Here is a 22,257-nt window from a genome sequence, read left to right on the forward strand (position 1 = left end):
CAAACTAGCATTTTTCCGTTGCCAGTGTAATCAACTTCATCGCACGGAGTTTGAATCGAAATTTCATTTTCATTATTTTTATCTCATTATCATCATGGCCTTACGCAGAATTTTTTCCGGGGGGGGGGGGGTGGGGGGAGCAGGACGCGCGTAAACTTTCTCAAGTTGAAAGCGACACAGCGAAGCGACCAAGCTTGTCATTTGGGCACTTTTTGGAGTTTTAAAAGTGAAATACGAAGGCTTTCGTGCACACTTTTGGTGAATTTTGTGATAATTTTCAATAGAAAAATAAGTTTTTAAAAAATTAGGGCTTCGCGGGCCGGAGCTCAGGACTCGTTCGTGTAATTAATATTACTACATCATACATGTCATGGGTACTCTCCAAAATGGGGTAGAATGGGGTTGCAATAACATTCTAAATGAAAGGGGAAAAATGAATTACCTGGATTATATGGATGATTGAAGGTCTATCGTGACAGAATCCTGACTAAGTGACATCGACGTCATCGAGGCACAAACTGAAACTGGACCCTCAAAAAAAGGAAAAGTTAGGCCTCTTTCATATGACTATCACTATTCATTGTCGCGTTTGTTCTCGGTATCGTTCGGCCCTTTTGTTTACAATTTTGAAAGAAAAAGAACGAACTAGGCCTATACAGAACTTATCCTTTTTTGAGGGTCCAGTTTGTGCCTCGATGTCAGGATTCTGTGTCACGATTAGCCAGGCGGCTTCTTGAGAGTAAAAATCATTTACTAACGTAGGCTTAGGCCAGGGCCTACTCTAAACGAAGCCAGGGAGTCCTCCCTATTAGTATTAATCTGCGTGTAGGCCTACCGCAAAAAACCCTGAAACTTTCGCCCCCGAGATTTCTACTTTCCTTCTAAAAGATCTACTAGCTCTAAATCATGTAGGGCCTACATGGGATAAAACTTCATTTCCGACATTTCTACGCTCTCGTTGTTATTTTTAAACAAGAATTCATTATTTAAAAAAAATGAAAAAATATTGTGAAAAGACGGAAGATACTTGCCCGATGTTTACGCCGCCATCTTGTTTCTTATTGTACTTCCCCAACGTTACGGACCCCTCTTCCGTCTTTTCACAATATTTTTTTGATGAATTCTTGTTATGGCCGTGGGACTGCATGATGCAGTCATTGACCAGATGATCTGGCCAATCTCGTTCGTAGGATGAGTGGGTCTGGCCTGGGAGAGAAATTGTTCGTGTGCTCGGTGTTTCATAATTGGTATTGATGTTCTTGAGCTAGGTAATTGAAAAGGACACTAGTCTGACTAGAAATTAGAATATGTGCAAATTCATTTTTGGCCTTGGGAATGGTAAAGGTGTAATTAGATTAGGTCTAACGTTATAGAATATTATGAATATAGGTTAGTTTATTATACAAATAATGCATGCAGCCGAGTGCGTTAGTGGAAATGCAGAGCACGCGAGGTTTCTTTAGATAGGAGTCGCACTGTGCACGAGCAGCTTGCGGCGAGTAGTGTGCTCCATCTGAAGAAACCGAGCTTTCTCTGCATTACTTTTACGCACGACAGAGCAAGTGCATTATTTGTTTTATAAAATAGCAACACAGAAACATTTTTTTTTAAGTTACAGTACAGTTTTGTTGGACTTCTACCGCACTGGTTTGCTTGAGCGTGCAATGTCAATTTTCGTTGCACACCTTTTGCACTCCCGTGTAGTGCACACAAAAAGTTGGATGTCATGTGACGTGAATTGACCAATCGCGATGCTTGAAATAATACAGCTATTTTATAATTATTTATTACCCTGCCCTGCCCAAGCCTGCATGCCCTGGCCTTGGCCAGCCAGCGCCAGTGCCCAGGATCGATCAATCATCTCATTCTCAACTCGATTGGTCTAGTTTAAGACTAAGTTTAGTTAAGATTGAGATGATGATTGATCAATCCTGGCACTTATTCCTGGTTTAATGTTAGAAATTAGATCTAACCTTGGACGTTGTCTTGACTTGACTTGCACTTGTCTTCACATGAAAATTGAATTTGACAAAACTGAAAAATTAATCATTTTTTTAAGTTACTAGATCTAGATCTAACAGTTAGTTAGTCATGCAGGTGAGCCTAGCCTTGTCCTCTGGCGTTAGTTGTGTTAATTTCAAGCTCAATTCTTAGCCCACCTTCAGCTTCAGCTTTACCTGTTTCAAATTTAAAAAAAAATATATATTAAATAGATCTAGGCCTAGATCTACATCTACATGTAATACAAAAAACTTCCCCCAAAATAAACTCAGTCTATCAGAAGTCTTATAAGATAGAGGTCTAGTACAAAGTAACTAAGAAAGTGACTAACTTTCATGACTCTGACTTGTATTATGTAAAAGCTTATACGTCATAACCTGTTTGTAATATCTCGTCTTTCCATTTCAATCTTTCTGCCTGTACATGTATTTTCTTCCCTTCTTCATATTACACATGGTGAACCGTAAACCTTCTCTACGTTACAAACTCCACCATGCAAACCTACAAAGATCCTCTGTTTGTATATTTCTTTGTGGATATGATTTCAGGCACTGATGCAAGATGTCACTGAAGAAAAATCCCTCTTTCCAGGAGGAGCTTTCATCCAAACTGAAAGAAAGAAAGAGACGAGGACTTAGTACAGGTTTCACTTCAGAATCTGAAGACAGTGACGATGATGATGCGCTTGGAGGTCTCAGTGATGATGGTGAGTTAAAAAAAAGGGATAATCATTAGGCCTTGGATGAATATTGTTCCCTGTAAAGGTAAACAATTAAATAGTTTGACCAGTTGTACACATTTTTTAAACGAAGAAATATATTGATTATGAATATGGCCTTATTATATATCATTGGAAAGGTAATGATGGGATAATCATTTGGTCATTCAAAAAAACGAAAATAATACATAAGCTGGAAATCGCCAATTGAAAAGCGCTAAAATTCCTCCCCGAAATATGCCTCGCATCGGTCTCTGAATTGACTTGAATTTGATGACGTGTATGTCTGTACGAAAGACGTGATTGGCTCTCTCACGTTAAGCTCCACTTGCGTGCAAAACCTGTTGCGAGGGTACGTTTCCTCCACTATCACTGCATACTTTGATCACGAAACGAAAGAAAACACAGAAGTTTATCTAAATTTGGATTTTGAAATTTATGATTTTGAAGATGAAGAGATCGATGATGAAGTTTCTAGCTCTACTGAGCAACAAAGTGATGTGGATGAAGGTAAATTAAGGGAATATTACGCCGGTGATGAAGAGTCGGACAATTCAACTTGCATGCCGATTCGCTACCAACTCATGCAGCTGCTAGCTGCATCGCGGGTCAAATCCATGAAAAGTGATGGTTTGTTTACAATCACATGCGAGCTATGCATGTTGCGGATGATCTTTTACATCTAATTTTAATTTAAGATTCTGAGAATGAGGATCAGCTGGGAAGACAAAGTCTTATGAATTGTCATGTGGCATCAGAGGCACAAGAATTGACTTATCATCCATAAATCAAAAGAGAAGTTGGTCATTAAATATTGAAATACATGTAGTCCTGCCAATATATTTTGTCAATATAAAAGTTTAATGTTTTTGTTCAGTAGAAGTTAACCTGTTAGTGATATTCAAATCGTTGAAGATAATTAAATTTCATCATTATCAATTATGTTATTTCTTTCCAGACATCCTGTCTCAGTTCACCTCCAAGAACTCAAAGAAGCCACAACCATCTCAGTCCAAACCGTGGGAGCCACCTTCCACTAAACAGAGGCCGTCACCTTCACCATCACCTCGCTCTCTGACTAAATCGTCCAGCGATGCCTTCCCAAAAGCTCCTCCAAGAAACAGAGGTCTATCTGGAAGTGAGAGTCCAAAGTCCAGGAAGTCAGCAGGTTCACCAGATCCTATCAGGGCTCTCCTTGGAGATGACAATGGCACAAAGAAGAAGCCTCCTCCCAAGCCGAGTCCAAGACTACTTTCAGGGACCACAGACTCGTCTCCACGATCAGAGGATGACTCCCCTAGACCTCAACCAAGGCCAAGGAATAAAGGACCATCAGAGATTGACAAATTGCTCGGCATTGCTTCATCCCCAGAGCCAGAGAAAAGAAAGAAATCCTTGTTTGATGAGTATGATGAGAGCCAGGGACCTAAGGGTGGTTCTGGTAAGCAGCCACCTAAACCTAAGGACAGATCAAAATCTCCGCTGATGGACATGTCAGGGCAAAGAGGAAAGTCTTCTAAGACTAGAAGTGGATCTCCCGAAAGGAAATCGCCCAACCTTGATGACTTGTTAGGCATGAAGAACAAAAGCAAACAAGAGAGGACTTCACCAGAGCTGAAGCCGAAATCCAAGAGTAGGAGCGGCTCCCCAGAGAGACAAGCTAGTAAGGCAATTAATGATCGGCGGAAAAAGGATAATAAATCTCCCGATCTTGATGATTTGTTGGGTCTTACAGACAAGAAGAAATCAGAAAGGGTTTCAAGTAATTTGAAGCCCAAGATCAGGAGTGGATCACCTGATAGAAGGGGTGGGGGAGCAAATGATGATCAACGGAAAAGAGACAAGTCTCCAGATTTAGATGACCTTCTGGGATTAAGGAGCAAGAAGAATCGAAGTCCATCACCAGAAAGGAATCGTGGTAAGGAGCCTAGATCAGAGATAGATGATCTTCTAAGTGGTCCGTCCTCCAGATCAAAACCCAGGAAACAGAAAGGACTATTGGACTCCTCGTCGGATGAAGATGATGAAGTGTCCAAAGTGAACAACAGGTTAGGTTCCATGAACCTGAAGCAGAAAGGAGGGTCAAAATCAGCTTCTCCTAAACCGAAAAGCCTTCTGGACACCCTTGCAGATTCTGAAGAAGAGGATGTTAGCTCCAAACGTGGTAGAAGTAGAAGGTCACCGTCTCCTCAAGGCTTTCCACCAAAGCCAAAACCTAGAGTGCCGCAGGACAGAAAAGACACAAAAGTCAACGGAGAGACACCTCAAAAGTCAGACGACTCCAGAGTTAACTCTCGTAAGAACCGAATACCGGGTCTGAATTCGGATTCTGATGATGACAATAGTCGGGTCTGGTCCAACAAGAAAGGCAAGCAGAAGCAATCACTTCTGGATGTTTTAGATGATGAACCTGTAAGAAAGAAAGATAAAAAGAAAGCTAGAGGATTGCTTGATGATAGTGATGATGATAGCGACATGGAAGATCATCCTCCAAAGATGACAAATAGGCGACCTAAGGTTTGTTTTGATTGTATTCTTTGGCTAGAATCTCAGAAGATTATTTTTTACATTTCGTGGTTTATTGAAAGCGGAATTCTTGTGATTTTTTGATGAAGGAAAATGATGCAAACAATCAATATTTAACAGAAACAATTTTAATTTTAAAGGATATTGTTTATTTTGTCCAGGATTCAAAATCAAATTTATTTTTCCAGCTACCGATGTAATTATGATTGCAAACATTTTGGTGCCTGTCAGAGCTTTACAGATAAAGCGTTCATTTTCATATATAAGATATCTACAATATTGTATTACCATAACATTTAATGATTTTTTTTTGGTAAGCATAGACTCCACATATCGTGTGCAGAATGCACTGGTGCAGATATGTGGCTAACCTCAATTATTTGTTGATTTTTAGAAAAAGCCAATGTCTTCCATTTATTAAACATGTCTAAAATCTCAGGTAATGTCGAGGCATACGTATTGTCATTCCATCTGAAGGATTTTACTTTTGACAAGATAAATCCTGTTCAGAAATTATTTTCTAAATAAAAAGAAATAAACAATCTCAAGAATAAATATTTGATATATTGATATTGTTTGTAGCCAACAGATGGGATATTGACATTGCATCTTGTAATGTTGAGTTAGATGATTTTTACTTTCATCCTATCTTTTTATCTTTTCTTTGTTTATCCAGGAGGGTTATCAAAGTGATGGAGAATCAGAAAAAGAAAAGAAGAAAAAGTAAGTTGTGATACAATGTAGTTTATAGTTAAATACAGTGTAGGGAGTATTTAAGTGACTTGAATGCAGTATAGTGTTATTAGTTCCCCTTACTGTTTGGTCACAAGCATTGAACAATGTTCCTGTTTTGTCAGTAACCAGCGATATACTGAGGAAGCAAGATTGCCATGTTGCAAATTGTCCACGATGTCGCAAAGAGGGGCATGATATCTTTCACTATTCAGTGCTCGGCGATATTTCAATTTGCGATATTGGAAAAATATTGAATATTCGATAGTAGTTTTCTGATGATGGTGATGTATTGCGGGTAACACGATATGACCAAAATATTGTTGGTTATGTACGGAATGATATACGTATCTTTATATGTTATGTGGAAGTATACTTGTGTAGTGGTTCTGACCTCCTTCAATCAGAGGGTTGTGTGTTCAAATCCTACTCCAGGTGAAATTAAATATTAGTCAGCAAGAAACTTATCCAAATGTGCTGCACTCAACCCCTGTGAGGTGAATGGGTACCCAGTAGGATATATTCCATGAAAGTTTGACTGCCTATTCGGCAAATTAGCTACAGCCGGAATAATAATGATACCATGTATAAAGTGCATTTGAATACAAGAAATTTACCTTCCAAGTCGGGCAGCAATGTATAAAGTGTTCCCAGCCCATCAGGGAAATTTATTTTTACTTTTTTCCAGTCAGGGAAAAATCAGAATTTGATTTAAAAAAATACCCGGTACCTCAAACCAGGGGAAAATGCTTCAAATGAGGGGAAAATCAGGGAATATTTAAAGGCCCAAAAGTCCAAAGCATGGTAGTCAGTCAGACTCTGTTATATTTTGTTGCATATCAAAACAACATCCATTAAATGACTGGTTATGGTGGTAGTAATTAGTTTCACATTGTTTTTATACTGAAAATACATGTAATCCACTGCAAAGACTTAGAAAACATGCAAAACTGGGAATGGGTTTGAATAATTATCAGGAAATTTTTAAACTCCATCAGGGAAAAATCAGGGAATTTTGTTTTCTCGAAAAGTTGGGAACCCCGATTATATAACTTTCCTATTTTCAGACCAAAAGTTCACAAACCAACTCCTACCAGGCCCAAGTCAGCTGCAGTGGGCTCTCTCAACTCAAGCTTCAACTCCGGTGAGATAATGGCTACACTTGGCTCAGCGGGAGGGGTGCAGGATTCCTCTGCTATCAGACAGGCCATCTATGAACAATGGCGGGCAGAGAAAACAGAGAGACTGAAGAAGCAGAAGAAGGAAGCAAAGAAGAGGGAGGAGGAAGAGAAGGAGAAGAAAGTCAAGGTATCCTAGTGCATTTTTTTTTCACAAAGTGATGGAGGGGGGGGGGGCACATTCAGTCATAAAATAATAAAATATAGGAGACTAAAAACCAAATGGAAATATTAAAAATGGACTAAACAGTAAATGGCAAATGAATTCATCAAGGTTTAACATTTATTTTTTGCTACTGGTATTCTCACACTTCTTTGGTTGGATGTCCAAATTACTCACTGAAAAGATTTAATTCACTGACATGAAAAATCATTCATTATTACAGTAAAAAAAATGTCAACTGTTTTCTCATTTAGTGTAGTTAGTCAAATTTCCACTTTTTTATTTTATATATTTTATTGTGTCGAATTAAAATTTGGTCCGTTAATAATAAATCTGTCAAACAGTATAAACTAATTAGTGTCAGACCAAGTAGATGTAGGAAGAAATTGGTATAGCCTAGCTGGAAATTTAATAGACAAAATAGTAAATGTGTTTAATGGCAATTTGACAAAGGGTTAGAAGATTAAAGGTCAAGTCCATCCCAGAAAAATGTTAATTTGAATAAATACAGAAAAATCAAACCAGCATAACGCTGAAAATTTCATCAAAATCGGATGTAAAATAAGAAAGTTATGGCATTTTAAAGTTTCGCTTATTTTTCACAAAACAGTGATATGCACAACTCAGTGTCATGCGAATGAGTCGGTCGATGATGTCCATCACTCACTATTTCTTTTGTTTTTTATTATTTGAATTATACAATATATCATTTTTTACAGATTTGACAATAAGGACCAAGTTGCCTGAACCATATAGTATTAAACAATGCTAATTCCACATGTTCAGGGAGGAATTAATCGTTGTTTCACTTGATAATGAGGAGAAAATTAGAATATTTCATATAATAAAATACAAAAGAAATAGTGAGTGGATGACGTCATCAGTCTCCTCATTTGCATACCGACCAGGATGTGCATATAACTGTTTTGTGAAATTAAGCGAAACTTTAAAATGTCATAACTTTCTTATTTTACATCCGATTTTGATGAAATTTTCAGTGTTATGCTCGTTGGATTTTTCTCTTTTTATTAAAATCAACTTTTTGTTGGGGTGGACTTGACCTTTAAGTAATTTTAGTCAAACTAGGATTTGACCATGTAGGATAAGAAGCCCAATCAGATAGTAAGGGTAGTAGGTGGATGAAGACCAAGTGGCAATTAAACCAAAGGCATGAGATGAAATATTATACAAATATACAATGACACTCGAGGATCTGGCTAAAACTACTCGCATCGAAGGAACATCATATAGTACTATTCTCCCGAGGGCCATCGGCCCGAGGGAGAATAGTACTATGTGATGTTCCCGAGTGCAAATAGTTTTAGCCAGTTCCGAGAATGGGTCATTGTATATTTGTTTTATATCCCTTCCACTCATATATATTCTTCGTTGATACCCGACTTTTACAGCAAAACGATTTTTAATAAGTCGATGATGGAACAATCGTTGAGAAGTTGAGAAAACAATAAGCCTTGCCGTATTGATCGTCTGTTCAGCGAGCGCACCTGGTTAGTGCAGCTCGCCGAAAGTTCCCCGTGGCATGCAGTAGAGAGTACCGTTGGGCTGAGCAGCGCTCTGCTCGCATAGCGCCGCACAGCACGCGAATCGAGTAGGGGGCGGGGTCAAAAAACGTATAGTTCACTTTTTCCCTAGGGAAAAAATGGACTATGCGTGACGTCAGCAAAGAAAATGAACTATTTCATGGCAAACGTTTTTCGTAGTAAAACTATTCTTTTTCTCCTTGTGTACACTCTAAATACAACAATCTTAAGTAAGGGATATAAAAAAATATAGTGAATGTATCAGAAGTCCTCTCTGAATAATCTGAAAATTATTACGTTGTTTGTATGCTATAATTCTTTTTTTCATAATTGAACCATTCTTGTGTCATTAACAGGAAGCCGAAGAGAAGAAGTTTGAAAACATGGCTTCTTTCAAGGCTTGGCAGGATTCCAAGAAATCCGTGTTGTCAGACCAACGCAAGAAAGAGCTCAAGAAACAAGAGGGAGAACGGCGCAAGAAGGAAGAAGAAGAATCCAAGAAGTATGACGCGAATAAGGTAATTTGACTAAAACTTATCATTGTACTCTTGCACCCACCTTGCTACAACCACTATAAACAGTGCCATCTCCAGTCCTAATCTACCTCATATGAACCCTGCTTCCCTATCCAGCATGTAGCATTTTGATATGTATACTCACTACAATGAAAAAGAACATGAGCGAGGTCTTAAAAATTTGTGAACAGCAGTTCTGTCCCTAAGTTTCGGAGCTGACAAAAACTTGCAAATACATGTATGTTTGATTCCAGGACTAAACTGCTGTTTTGATTCACCATTTTCGACAAAGACTTCTTAATCGTTCTTTGTCATGAAGGGCATATATGACTATGCTTTTTCTATGTCCTTGAATCTGTCATACGTCATGGAACGAAAACTCCATGTTAGTGTGAGTAATATTCGAGTGACATTCCCATTATACCAAATGGTAAATGGGCTGAATGGCAATTTCGCGTAGTTAGTACTTGGTAGACAAACTGGTTGGAGATGTAGTAAGATTAGACCATGTGAGATCATGAGCCCTAACGGAAAGTTGACAAGTTGGCTGTTGACGGAGTGACAATGTACCGTAAATGAGAAGAAACTCATCCACCCACGTTTGAATTAAATTTCTATTTGCTCCCATTGCAGGCCTTTGAGATGTGGAAGGCTGATAAAGATGAGGTTCTCATCGACAAACATCGGAAGGAAAAGAAAAAGCAGAAGAACCTGGAAGAAACCAAAATCTATGAGAAGGAGAACAAAGAAAAAGATGCCAATAGCGCTTACAAGAAATGGTAAGAATCATATATTATTTTTTCTTAGGCTATTTTAAACAAAATCAGAAAGAGGAATAATATTTTGGACCCCCTCACTTTTTTAGTGTCTAAAATCGGCAATGCATGCTATCTTCCTGATAGAAGGTTGTGACAGAGCCTGCTGTGCAATCTCGAAAATATAAGTTACATCACGATCAACTGCGTGGAGCTTTTGCCTGCTGCTGCTGCAAAAAAAAAAAACATAGCAAATGGCGATGTTCATGGGAGACATCAAAGATATCCAATCTCACTTCCATAGTTTAATTTCATTGATGTTAAGGTGTAAATTTGAATGTCAATATTGGGAAAAGCTCATTTGTTAGCATGAATTTTGGTGCTGTCACTTGTTAGGTGAAACTCCATACTGGAATCACATCAGACACATTCTGTTTTTCCATGTGTATTGAACTTCAAGAATCATTAATATTATTTTATTTGGCATGTTGCACATGCATCAATAAAAACATAAATTTCAATGTATTTCAGTTTGATATCGGTGTACAAGTTGGTAAGCTTGAATACTTTCCGGTTACTTCCCTTGAGTTTAATTGGTACATATTTTTTTTTCCAATTGTCTCATGGGGATGCATAATATTTTCTCAAAGGCTTTTTGCAAGGTCTTCTCAGGGTTTGCATGTCTCTGGGCCACAGTATTAAATTTAACTTTTGGTCTACAGGCAAACAATTGGGTTTTTAAATTTGAATTGGCTACTTTTCACAACTTACTGCCTAAATCTGCAACAATGGATAAGCTTTAACATTGCAATGAATGGGGATTTTCGAGGGCTCATTTTTTTTGCGTTTCCAGGGCTCTTTCGAGCATTTTAGGGGAGAAAATTGCCCTCAACCCCCATGTATTTTTTTTCCCCTGCTGGCCTATAAATAACCAATTATTACTCTCTCTTTTTATGTCATGTTTAAACAGGAATATTATTTATTTGTTAACATTGTACGATGTGTCTGTTTTTTATGGTTAAATAAATAAAGATCAATAAGTTACATCTCCTCCCCCTACAGGAAATCCGTCAAGGACGACAAGCTGCACGATGCCGAGAAGAAGAAAAGACGAGATGAGCAGCTGAAGCGGGAGATGGAGGAACGGGAGAGGAGAGAGAAGGAGAAAGATAGCCACATTGCCTATGATGAATGGGAGGAGAAACTCCAGAGAAGGAAAGAGAGAGAAAGGAGGAGACTACAAAACACTCAGCCTATCTCAACAACTCCATTTAGACCTAGTGGGAAGACTATCCCTTTCAGAAGATGAAATAAGTATTTAGTTGCTTGTAAAAAAAAGATATATCAGAAAGAACTCAATGTATTTTTATGCCTCTGCTCGAAGGCATAATGTTTTTGGATAGCCTGTTACCCCATTTCATTCTCACGTTAGAAACTAAAGAACTCTTTAGCGAATCTGCTTGGCCCAAGTATGCATTTAGGAGTGTTGATGAGCTGCTACGTTTTGCGGGTATCAAGGTCAAAGTTTAATGAGGTCATGATATGCCTAAAATTAGAATGTTCTCGCGATAACTAGAAAACCATTATAGGGTTCAACTTCAACCTTGGTTATGGTTGCTTTTAACAATGATCTGAATAGACTTTGCAGTCACAAGGTCAAAGGTCACAGATGTCATATACCTGAAAAGATAGGTCAATACTTTTATCGTTTCTGTTGCAGGGACAAGAAGTGTCAGATAGGTGTAGTGAGATAAAGTCAGGAAGGTTATTATCAGTCGGAGCTCAATATATATAGATGAAGAAATGATGAACCAGGCTGTGGAATATCTAAAAATAAGTTTCAGTTTTTAGTCTTAATTTCCATCATTTATGTAGGGAGATTGTTCGATAAGAAAGAAAGATAAGAAACAGGTGATATTTGAAATAGATTGAATAGTGAAGACGATAGACAGAACCATTGTTTTAGGAACAGAAAACTTAGATTTGGAAGAGATGTAGACAGATACAGGGTGGTACATAACTTTTTAGAAGCACTTGCCCGGTCAGGCAAGTAACTTTTTAGATAGGTGGAATATACTTCCCCAAAAAATCTATTTCACTTGCCCGAAAAATCCTTGAAAAAAAAGTTTAACCTTGTCAATAGAATATAAACTATTGACCCTTTTCTCTCTTTTGACATGAATTGATCTATCTTGTTATTTCATTTCTTTTTCCAGAGTGATTTTATCTTGCCTGCCATGACCAAAATTAGGGTCAACATCATATCAACCCTAATTTTGGTCATTCTACTATGAGAATTTGGCTTACCCTATTTGGGCAAGTAGTTTTGGTCTTTACTTCAAAACACTTGCCTGACTCTAACTTTTACTTGCCCTGGGCAATCGGGTGAGTGCTTATGTAGCACCCTGCGATATTAAGATTAAGATAGGTAGGTCAATTTTAACCTTTTCTGTGTATAGATTTGTAACCGTCCTTGAGCAATATGTACTTATTCAGGATAATTATTGTTGGATTTATGTGGAACTATATATGTGTACTGAATGTGAATTGCCACTTACTACCTGACCTGTGCTCTGTGAGATCAATTTATGTAGTGCAATACTCTGTACAAAATTACTTTCTCTGTAGTATTCAGATTTTCTAATGTTTTCAAGGTGTAAATAGATTTATCCTATTTAATTGTGTATTTAATTGAGAGTGAAATTGGTATAGGCCAGTTGGTTCCAGTGTATTCATGAGTTGTCATGCTTACAAGATTTAAATGCTTTGTGTAGTGGAGAACAGACTTCATTTGTCACCCTGAAAACTTTCCCCTCTTATTCAAATAGATTCATTTTGAACCCGTTGTTTTTCAGTGAGCTGACCTTGGGTCTTTTCATATTTCTGTGAGGTGTTTACAGACAATTTTAGTATAGATTTGTAAGTTCCAAATTTATTGAAATTTGTTTAAATTACTTTGATTTCATGTTGTCCAGGTACACATAAAGCAGTTCAAACATTCACATATCATATGTATACAATTCAGCTTTGAAAGCTGTATGGCCAGGTTCCATGACATTTGCTCCGGCGCCAAATGCTCTGATGGAAAATCTGCGTGTTAAGTCAAACCTAAAATCCAACCTCCAAACTGGATAAACCCTAATCATTATCTTTATTTTTTATTATCCTGAACCAAAAATTTTATTACAACCCTGAAACTAACACTATATGTATGCCCTTGATATTAAGACTGCAGCAAATGTCGCTGGAGCATATGTCATGTGACCGTATAGCCCATTCAGATTTGAACAGAAATAGTCATACATGATTGTCTGTAGATTGATGAAAGCACTCTTCATCTTTCATATTGCAGGGGTGTGAGAGTTCAGATTTCTAGCCGATTTCAGATTGATTTTGTTTTGATTTTCAGCTTATTTGGCTTTTTCCTCTACAAAAAAGTATGGGAGCTCTTTTTATTTCAGACTTTTTCAACATATCAGCTTTTGTCAAATCTCTTTATTTGTGACCACTTACGCCCCTGATATCGTCTCCATTTTCACCAACCCTAAAAAGGATTTAAAAGGAACGTGTCATATATAGCTTAATGGCTGATTGATCATACATAATTACGAAATGAATGCAATCAATCGTAGAAGTCGCCCTTCCTATCAATAAACGCTTTATAGTTACAGGTTAAGCTTCATGGCCAATGGCCAAGGTGGCCATAAAGCTGTTTGTAGGTTACTTCAGAAGACTGATGGTCCTTTCTTGTGGAAAATGATACACATCATATTTCCATTGGTGTTGATATAGTTCTGAAGAAGGGTCACCAGTCGTAAAGTCGCTTGTAACTTATGAGCAGCTTTATGAAACACCCCCCCCCCCCAGGTTAAGGTTTATGGCCCAGGTTTAGCTTAGGTTTTGTTGCTATTTTGGAGGGCTTAATGTTTGTGCTAAATCTTTGTGATGGGAATTATTTTTTTTATATCATTGACATAGTACAATATCTAACTGCTAGAGGCTGAAATTTTGAGATGATAGACATTTGACAGTGTAGTGCAAACATTTTTTTTCATTGTTTTTTACCTCTTGGGATGCCTGTGAGAACAGTGATGATATCAAGAATACAAGACATAAACACTTGACATTTATTAAGAATGGTGGAATTCATATGAAATTTATATTTATTTACAGAATATATAAATTCTTTTGTACATTGTGAAAACACAGACATATCACTCTTTTTTTTTTAACTAAATAATCTACATTGGAATATTCATGATATAGTCATTAATCTTATTGCGAAGCATGTATCTCAAAACAAAATTCGATAACCAATATTGTGCCAAATGAATGGCAGATAAGAATTCTTAAGAACATACATGATATTGCGTTCCTTTCATTAATATATTGTATCGGTACTTGAGTAAAATAAAGTTATCTATTTGCTACATGTATTAGCTATAAATGAATTTGTCTATTATATAAACTATGAAGGAGATATCACCTTTTCCAATTTTATTGTCTGAAATGGGACAGATTATCAAGTCTGCATAAAGTCATAAAATAAAATTTGAATTCCCTGTCATATTGTTCTGTGCAAGCCTTGTGGCCGGGTTGTGGGCAATCACCCGCAACAAAATTCAAAACTTTTCTACGTGCAAATCAGACTTGCGTGCACTTCTGCAGGTAACTGTGTGAGAAACGTGCGAAACTGTCAATGCCGGCGACCTGTGGGTAGCAATAACGGTCACATGCAAGGCTTGCATGGAACGATATGACAGAGCCTTAAAAGAATTAAAAGAATTTTCAGACTAAATGCAAAACATGCATTATTTACCAGTTTTAAGTTGATATTTAGGTTTGCCTGAGTAAGCCTGACTCTCCCTTTTTACTGTAATCCAAACTCTCACTTTGAATGTATACAATCCTGTATGATTTGAACAAATTGCTAATAGTCTGGTACTCAATAAATCTTAATGAATTAATTAATGAATTAATTTGTCTCGCTCAGAAATTCTCTGTACAATAGAAGCCTTCATGTTCATTCAACCACTCTTTAGGACACAAGGGCAAATTTCACATTGGCCCTTATCCTGAAATCTGGTTTAATAAGGGCCATGGTCTAACTCTGCTCAAATTATGCTACAATGGGGAAGAAAACTAATTCAGTTATTATTCATACACATTTATGACTGACCAGAGTTTGGGATGAGATGATTTTCTGTCACAGTTGGCTCTCCATAGTTAAACCACAACTTTAGAACAAAGTTTGAATGAAACCAGAGTTCAGAATACGGGCCAACTGAGTTTTATCACTAACAAAATTACAGACATAACTGATTCTAATAAGCAAAAGCAAAATGCTAAGATGGAAATACGATTTTCTTGGAGTTTTTTACAGCATATCCTCTCGTGTGAAAAGAGCATTCCAAAACAAGGACATCACTATTGCTTTCAAAAGCCCTAACACCTTTAGAAGCAGGATGGTCCATCCATAAGGCCAAGTTCCAAAAGAAGAAAGGTCGGGTAGTGTTAAGAAGATCACCTGCACAGATTGTGCCAATTGTTAGGTTGGAGAAACACACAGAACTCTGAATGAACGACTGAAGGAACACAAAGCCCTCAGATTGAACAATCCATCCCATTCAGCTGTAGGAGAATACGCCCTTAACACAGGCCACATTGTACAACGCCTACTTAGCTTGTTGTACGCGAGCAAATGGGAGGCTGAATGTCAAACATTCGTACCGTTGCACAAAAGACGTACCATCCAAAATGTACCGTTGCACGGCTTTAGGAGGTGACGTCACAATACGATTTAATTCATCGCGCTCGGTAAAAATGAACAATACGCGTATAAGCCAGCTGGCTAAATGCGCAAGGCTGCCCAAGGTCATGTGCGCTTGTGGGATTTTGCTTTCTGCTTTCGGTATTTTTGCTCCCTTTTCATAGATTACTAAAGGGATAAACTCTTTGTTTTTTCATAGTTTCGCTAAATTCCGAGGCGTTGTACAACACAAATAGCGAATATTCTTATTCGTGCAATGGTGCGAGATTTCGCATTCGGTGAAAGAAAGAAACGCTCTATTCACGCCTCGTTGAATAGAGCATCTTTCTTTCACCTCATGCGAAATCTCGCACCATCGCACTCATGCCTATTCGCTATTTGTATAATATTGGATGGGATGATGCCCTAATTATTGACTTTGAACTTCTGAAACTTAACATTATCTTATGTGATCATCCCAACCAATGAAAGTTTTCTGCATCTTTCTTGGAGTTGTGCATGATTTTTTTTATAATGTGTAACTTGGGAACTATGGGCTAGGATATTTTCATCAGAAAATTCTTTCCTTTTGAACATCAGAAAATATATTGCTCTATATCGGGGACTAGTGAATACTGTAAATCGTATAGATCTTTCCTGAAAAATGTAATTTTGGTTTGTTTTTCATATAAATGAGCAGAGTAGCTAGCATGTACTTACAACAAAAGGCCTGACATGAAAACAAACAGCAATATCATAAGTTATTTTTTCGAAAAGGAAACCAGTAAAGTTCTTTGAACAAAGGAGACACATGATCATATTTTCTGGCCATTGAAGTGATACGAGCTGCACGATTCTGAATCTGTTGCAGTCTGTATGTCTGAAAGTTTAATATTAGACAAAGGAGAATTACCATTAGCAATAGTTGTCCTTAACCTACATCACAATGCCATTCAATGAACTTTGTATGATCACCTCTCCTCTTCTTTTTTTCTTACTTAATAAAAAATCTTTCCATGCGCTCTATCCAAAGATCATGACTGGTCCTTTTCACTTAAAAATAAATGTCATTTCAGTATGTTACACATAAAATTGCCATCAAATATACTTGTAATAACATAAAAAAGGAAGTACATTTTCTTAAACCTGACCACTACAATTGACATGGAGTTTGGAAATGGTCGGAGCAATTTCACCGGATAAGAAAATGCAAAGATTGTCAAATTTGGTCTTTAGAAGTATAACATGTTTCTGTGGCCCAAAAAGATAAAGACGAAAGTTTAATCATTGAGTAGCAAAGTCACATGTACCATTGTTATACTTCTATGCAACTGGGACCAGGATCTGCAATCATTGGAACTATGACCAGGATCTACAATCATATAAACTTATTTGCAACTAGGATCGGGATCTACAATCATAGTAAACTATGACCAGGGTCTACAATAAAAAACTTCTTTGCAACTGGGACCAGGATCTATAATCATATCAACTTCTTTGCAACTGGGACCAGGCTCTATAATCAAATCAACTTCTTTGCAAGTGAGACCAGGATCTACAATCATAGTCAAATAGGACCAAGATCTACAAATGAAGTAACTTCTATGCAACTGATTGCTGTTCATTATTTCCACGGAAGTTACCAGAGGATGGCAAAGTTACAATTACAGCAAATTCTATGCAACTTGGACCAGGATCTGATCATATCTGGACTAGCCCTTCTGCAGCTGCTATACCAAAGAGGAAGCCTTCCGTCGCCGGGGGTAGCTTCCTCTCCTTCAGTCTCTCTAGCGTGATTTTAGGATTGTCTTCATTCTCTGACAGAGATTTTAAGTTGTTGAGTAGCTCACCAGTCTTTTTTGAAATTTCCTAAGAAGAAAAAGAAAAGGAATAAAAAGATGAAATTATATTTTGTAGTTAGCACAGCATTGCAGATGTGTGTCAAGACATCTATGGGGGAAACTCAGTGTACTAGCAAGAAATTCTTCAGCAATGCCTACTTAGCCTCTGGCAACTGTCTGGGGGGGGGGGAATTTCCACAGGCATTACATGTTTGATGGTCATTAATCTTCTTACACTATTAAAGGGTGATTTATATCTGAATGGCATAAAATTCCCCATATAATCTGCCTTTAACCCTTTGTGAAAAGACCCCTCTTTGTTTTCTTTCATATGAAATTAGCTTTAGGAGAGAGTCTTAGAAGCTTACCTTGATGACTTGAAGGTTTGTCATGGAGTCATCACCAGCACACCTGACCATTAGCTGGGCAATGTCTTTGTGTATTCTACTCATGGTGAACATATCTACAGAAAGAGATAATAGAAGGTCAATTGATAATTCAATGGTATACGGCTTGTATTTATTTTAGTCTACCTACAGATGGTCTAAAGGTTTGTATAATGATATCAATGGTTTAGTTAAACCTGGGTTACTTAGATCACACTATTATGGAATGCCAGTTGTCAACTTATTCACCAATTAAAATTATTCTTATCCTGCTGCAAAAAGTTGTCAAAAAAATTAGATTGAGATAAAATTGAGATGTGAAATGGGAAGAAAATGAAAATACAAAAATATTAATTTTAATGAATGATACATTATAATTGCCATAAATATGAAATAACTATTATAAAGCCCAGCATTCCATAAAAATGTGGTTTAAAATTCTAGATTGTGCTACAACTAGGTTTAATTACCAGAATATCACCAGATGCATCTTACACCATAATGGCTAAATCTAGCTTTTCTACAATCAATTTGCCCTAATTACCTCATGGTCCTACCATTAATCTAATTACTTGGGTCCAGATGGTCTAAATTTCACCTTTTTACTACTTTTTCACACTTTGTCTTCAGAATTGAATCTGCCACGAGAAAAGCTCAAGTATTAAAGATATATATTACAGTAATGTCACTAGTTCTTCAGTAATGCTCCAAAGTTGTTTTGTAAATCAAATGTACATTTTTCTTCAGATTGGAATGAATTTAATGAAATCAACAGATTTCCATAACAACAATAATGACATTCCTTACATTCAGAAAATTTGTATAATTTGCAATGTTCATTTGTATGTATGTACCTTTGGCATGAGTTGCTACTGTTATTTCATCAGTTGATAGATTCACAAATAAGTCGTATAATTCAGTGTTGTTCTCCACAACTGCGTCTACAAAGCCGGCAACATAGGCAGGCCCCGTCCTTAAATCCTCCAATTCATCCTCTTCCATGTGTACGTACGGATGGAGAATGGACCAGTTCTGCCGATGCCATACTAAACATGGCAATGCCCTGCAAGAAAACAGATATCACAAAATGATCATTTTAATAATGTAGAGGTATTATGATCAGTAGCTATGTCTGGGTTCAAACCCTACCACAGTACTCGTCACGTAAGCAGAAAGCAGTTAATAATAACATGCATAAAATTCACATTGTTGTAGTTTGTAGCTGGAATTCGTGGAATATGAAAGCAAATAAGTTCACTGACCTCAAAATGACCTTGACTTTGAAATACATTAAGAATGATAATAGTCAGTTCTTTTATAGCGCATAACACATTATGAGTGACGTCTCTATGCGCTTCCAAAGCCATTATTCATTTCAAATAACAACTCCATAATTTGATCAATTCAAATACACTATAGCAGTGAAAGATGGTGGTTAAAATAAAGCAGAGATCCAATTACCATTTATTATTCTAGCATCTCTTTCAAGTCATATAACTCTGTCTAGTCTTTCAGAATAATAACATAACTGGGAAGTCAGGGGTTCAAACCATGAAAAGTTAAACGAGAAATATTGGTAAATAACAATATCTATGGGTCATTCATTACTAAGAGAGCCCAATACTACCTTTTAAATGAGGGTGAAAAGCCATTTTACAGCCCCAAAGCACTAATAAAAATAGCCCTAAAAATACAAAATAATTTTTGGGCTGTGTGAAAATCTTGTTTACATGGTATATTTCTTATATTCACTGTGCTCTTTTATGTGGGGCGTCGTGGTCTAGTGGTTACGATTCTCGTGTTTCAATCTGAAGGATGGGGTTCGAATCCAAGCCATGGCGTGTTTTCCTTCAGCAAGAAATTCACCTACATTGTGCTGCATTCAACCCAGGTGAGGTAAATGGGTATCAACAGGAGGTGATTCCTCAAAAAGCTGTGCGCACCAGAATTGGTAGACTAGCTTAGCTGGGGTAATATCGGAGCGTCTTGAGCACCTAGCAAGGTGGATACATGCACTTTACAAATCCTATATTAGTTATTATTATTATCAAGCAACAATGGTGAACTGTTTCAGTTAATAATCTCAGATAGTTATGAATGATATGAGTTAACACATGAGCTGATAAATTGAACCTGAAATTTGTGTCCAAATTGGCTATTGTATTACTCTCAACCAGAGTTTGAATTAAACCAGAGTTCTGAATATGGGATCTGAATGTAAAACCACTTTTGGTGTGGTCATACATCAATAACACGTAATTAAAGGTAAATGCTAGTTTTGGTAACGATATCAAAATGAGTTCGTACAGAATCCAATGAAATGACCACCAAAGTGTCTGTTTGTATAAATAAAACGCATGTGTCAAAGGATTCTGGAAGAAATTGTGTAATTGCTGAGAAATCAGCAAATAAGCACAGGATTCGGGTAGAGCGTCGGGCCCGACGCTCAAAGCAATAATTATACACTGTCCCACGTGCGCTTATCTGTGTTGGGGAAGTTCAGTCTGAACATTATTCAGCGTAGATTTCAAGATTTCACAAAGTTCAGTTTATGTAACTGTACCAGATCTAGATCCTCGATGATATACTGACAATTAAGCCTGGTTTTACAGACTTTCTCATGAAATCAGTGTTTACTGCAACTACTGGAATTTCTCTTTAAATGCATTTTGTGTTTGACAGCATGAAAAGATTTACAATTCCTCTTTCCATTGAAATTAAAGGTAGTTGAAAACTCACCTTATGAATTTAATGACCTCTTCTATTCTGGAATGATATACTACAATCTTCTTTTTTAACAGTAGAGCTGTGTAAATGAGGATGCTTTCCAGACCAAATGAGTTGATAACATCTAAAAAAAAAAGAAGATATTTTCTTTGAATTATATGTACTATAAGGAACATATTCATACCAAAAATTTTGCAGACACATTTTCTTCACGAAAATCGAGGACAATGGATAACATATATATGATATATTTATCTTTATACACGTAGTAGATTCATTGCCTAGGTCAAATGTTTTTTGTTAATACTAGAATATGCAAAACATGTGTTATTTACTTATTCTAAATCGAATTTCATGTAAGTAACAGATTTCAGAAATCTTAACCAGTTGAATGCAATTTTAGTAGACCTTAGCCCAAGTTTGATGCTGAGACTTTGACAATGAAAAGACGAGTTGGCTAGGAGACCATAACTCACTGATCATAAATGCAAAGATCACATACCGATTACGCATCCTGCTGCGTAAGCCTTCTTTGCATCAAAGTCTTGGGCGACAAAAGTTCCATTGTTTTCACTTGGGCAAGTGCCTTTGGTGATGACGGACAAGTAGCCCTTGAGGATCGTGGCAGCATTCCCTGTTGTATTGTATACTCTACATAGGATCTCACTCAAGGTTTGGTATTTTTCAGGATTGAAATCTTTGGCAAGTAATATGAAGGAAAAGTGTTTGACCTGTATGAAGAAAAATTGGCAATCTGAATCAAATACATAAAGTAGAGTACATGTACATGTATATTTTCATTTCCTTCTATCCAAAATTAAATGATGGTATCCATTCATTAAAGCTACAATTCAGACTTTGAATATCAATATCTTTTGGGCGAGAACACTTTTCTACAGGACACATTCCTTTATTTCTGCACAAAAGAGAAAAATACAAGAAACATCAAACTTTCCATTCTCAATAAGCTAATCAAAGCTGAGGTGAACGATGTGTTTTATAATTGTAATATCTCCCCTGGGAGGCCTGCAATCTCCCAAGAGGGGCATTTATCCCAATGAACAGGGCATCAATGGCCATGACCCTTAGTGACCTTGGATTATTGAATTTTATATTCAAAAGCTAAATATAAAAACAAAGAAAATTATATGTACTTAAAAGTCAGCACCACTGCTGTTAAATCGCATCATGCAGACAAGACTGCCACTGACTTTCCACTTGTTGAATAGCAATGTTTCTTATCTCAATCTAATAAACAACTCAGCAATATTCAAATATTGTTCATTGATCACACATGCATGCTACAAAGTTTGGTATTGAGCAATGGGTCAACCAATTAGTTTAAAGTGGGCAATGTCATAGCTTTCCCAATTGACAATTAACAATAAATTAACAATATACAAGGAGTGTCATCTGGGGCCCGTT

At 37.0% G+C, this 22,257-nt stretch overlaps 2 protein-coding genes across 3 annotated transcripts; one reads left to right on the top strand and one right to left on the bottom strand.

The window, feature by feature from the left end:
• Window positions 1-9: 9 nt before the first annotated feature.
• On the top strand, window positions 10-15,109 carry LOC129272791 (ABC transporter F family member 4-like). 2 transcript variants are annotated; one of them, XM_064115615.1, is made up of 8 exons: window positions 10-97; window positions 2,550-2,707; window positions 3,678-5,236; window positions 5,922-5,968; window positions 7,045-7,285; window positions 9,216-9,377; window positions 10,008-10,153; window positions 11,192-15,109. In XM_064115615.1, the coding sequence occupies exons 2-8, from the start codon at window positions 2,563-2,565 to the stop codon at window positions 11,436-11,438; spliced, it is 2,547 nt and encodes an 848-aa protein (XP_063971685.1). In that variant the 5' UTR covers window positions 10-97; window positions 2,550-2,562; the 3' UTR covers window positions 11,439-15,109. The 2 variants fall into 2 exon arrangements, with proteins under 2 accessions (XP_063971685.1, XP_063971686.1); XM_064115616.1 differs by lacking the exon at window positions 10-97 and adding an exon at window positions 1,248-1,268.
• On the bottom strand, window positions 14,270-21,586 carry LOC135159710 (DENN domain-containing protein 10-like; the record flags this gene model as incomplete). Its single annotated transcript, XM_064115617.1, has 5 exons — window positions 14,270-17,747; window positions 18,088-18,182; window positions 18,960-19,168; window positions 20,845-20,956; window positions 21,335-21,586. Coding segments are annotated over 5 exons (836 nt in total), but the record flags the coding sequence as incomplete, so codon positions are not given.
• Window positions 21,587-22,257: the final 671 nt, after the last annotated feature.

The sequence above is a fragment of the Lytechinus pictus genome, unplaced genomic scaffold, assembly GCF_037042905.1.
Source record: "Lytechinus pictus isolate F3 Inbred unplaced genomic scaffold, Lp3.0 scaffold_323, whole genome shotgun sequence".
In the NCBI taxonomy this organism is placed as follows: domain Eukaryota; kingdom Metazoa; phylum Echinodermata; class Echinoidea; order Temnopleuroida; family Toxopneustidae; genus Lytechinus; species Lytechinus pictus.

Coding starts and splice junctions, on each gene's coding strand:
- LOC129272791 (XM_064115615.1), top strand. CDS start 2,563: ATGTCACTGAAGAAAAATCCCTCTTTCCAGGAGGAGCTTTCATCCAAA. Junction 2,708..3,677: donor TGGAGGTCTCAGTGATGATG/GTGAGTTAAAAA, acceptor ATTTCTTTCCAG/ACATCCTGTCTCAGTTCACC. Junction 9,378..10,007: donor AGAAGTATGACGCGAATAAG/GTAATTTGACTA, acceptor CTCCCATTGCAG/GCCTTTGAGATGTGGAAGGC.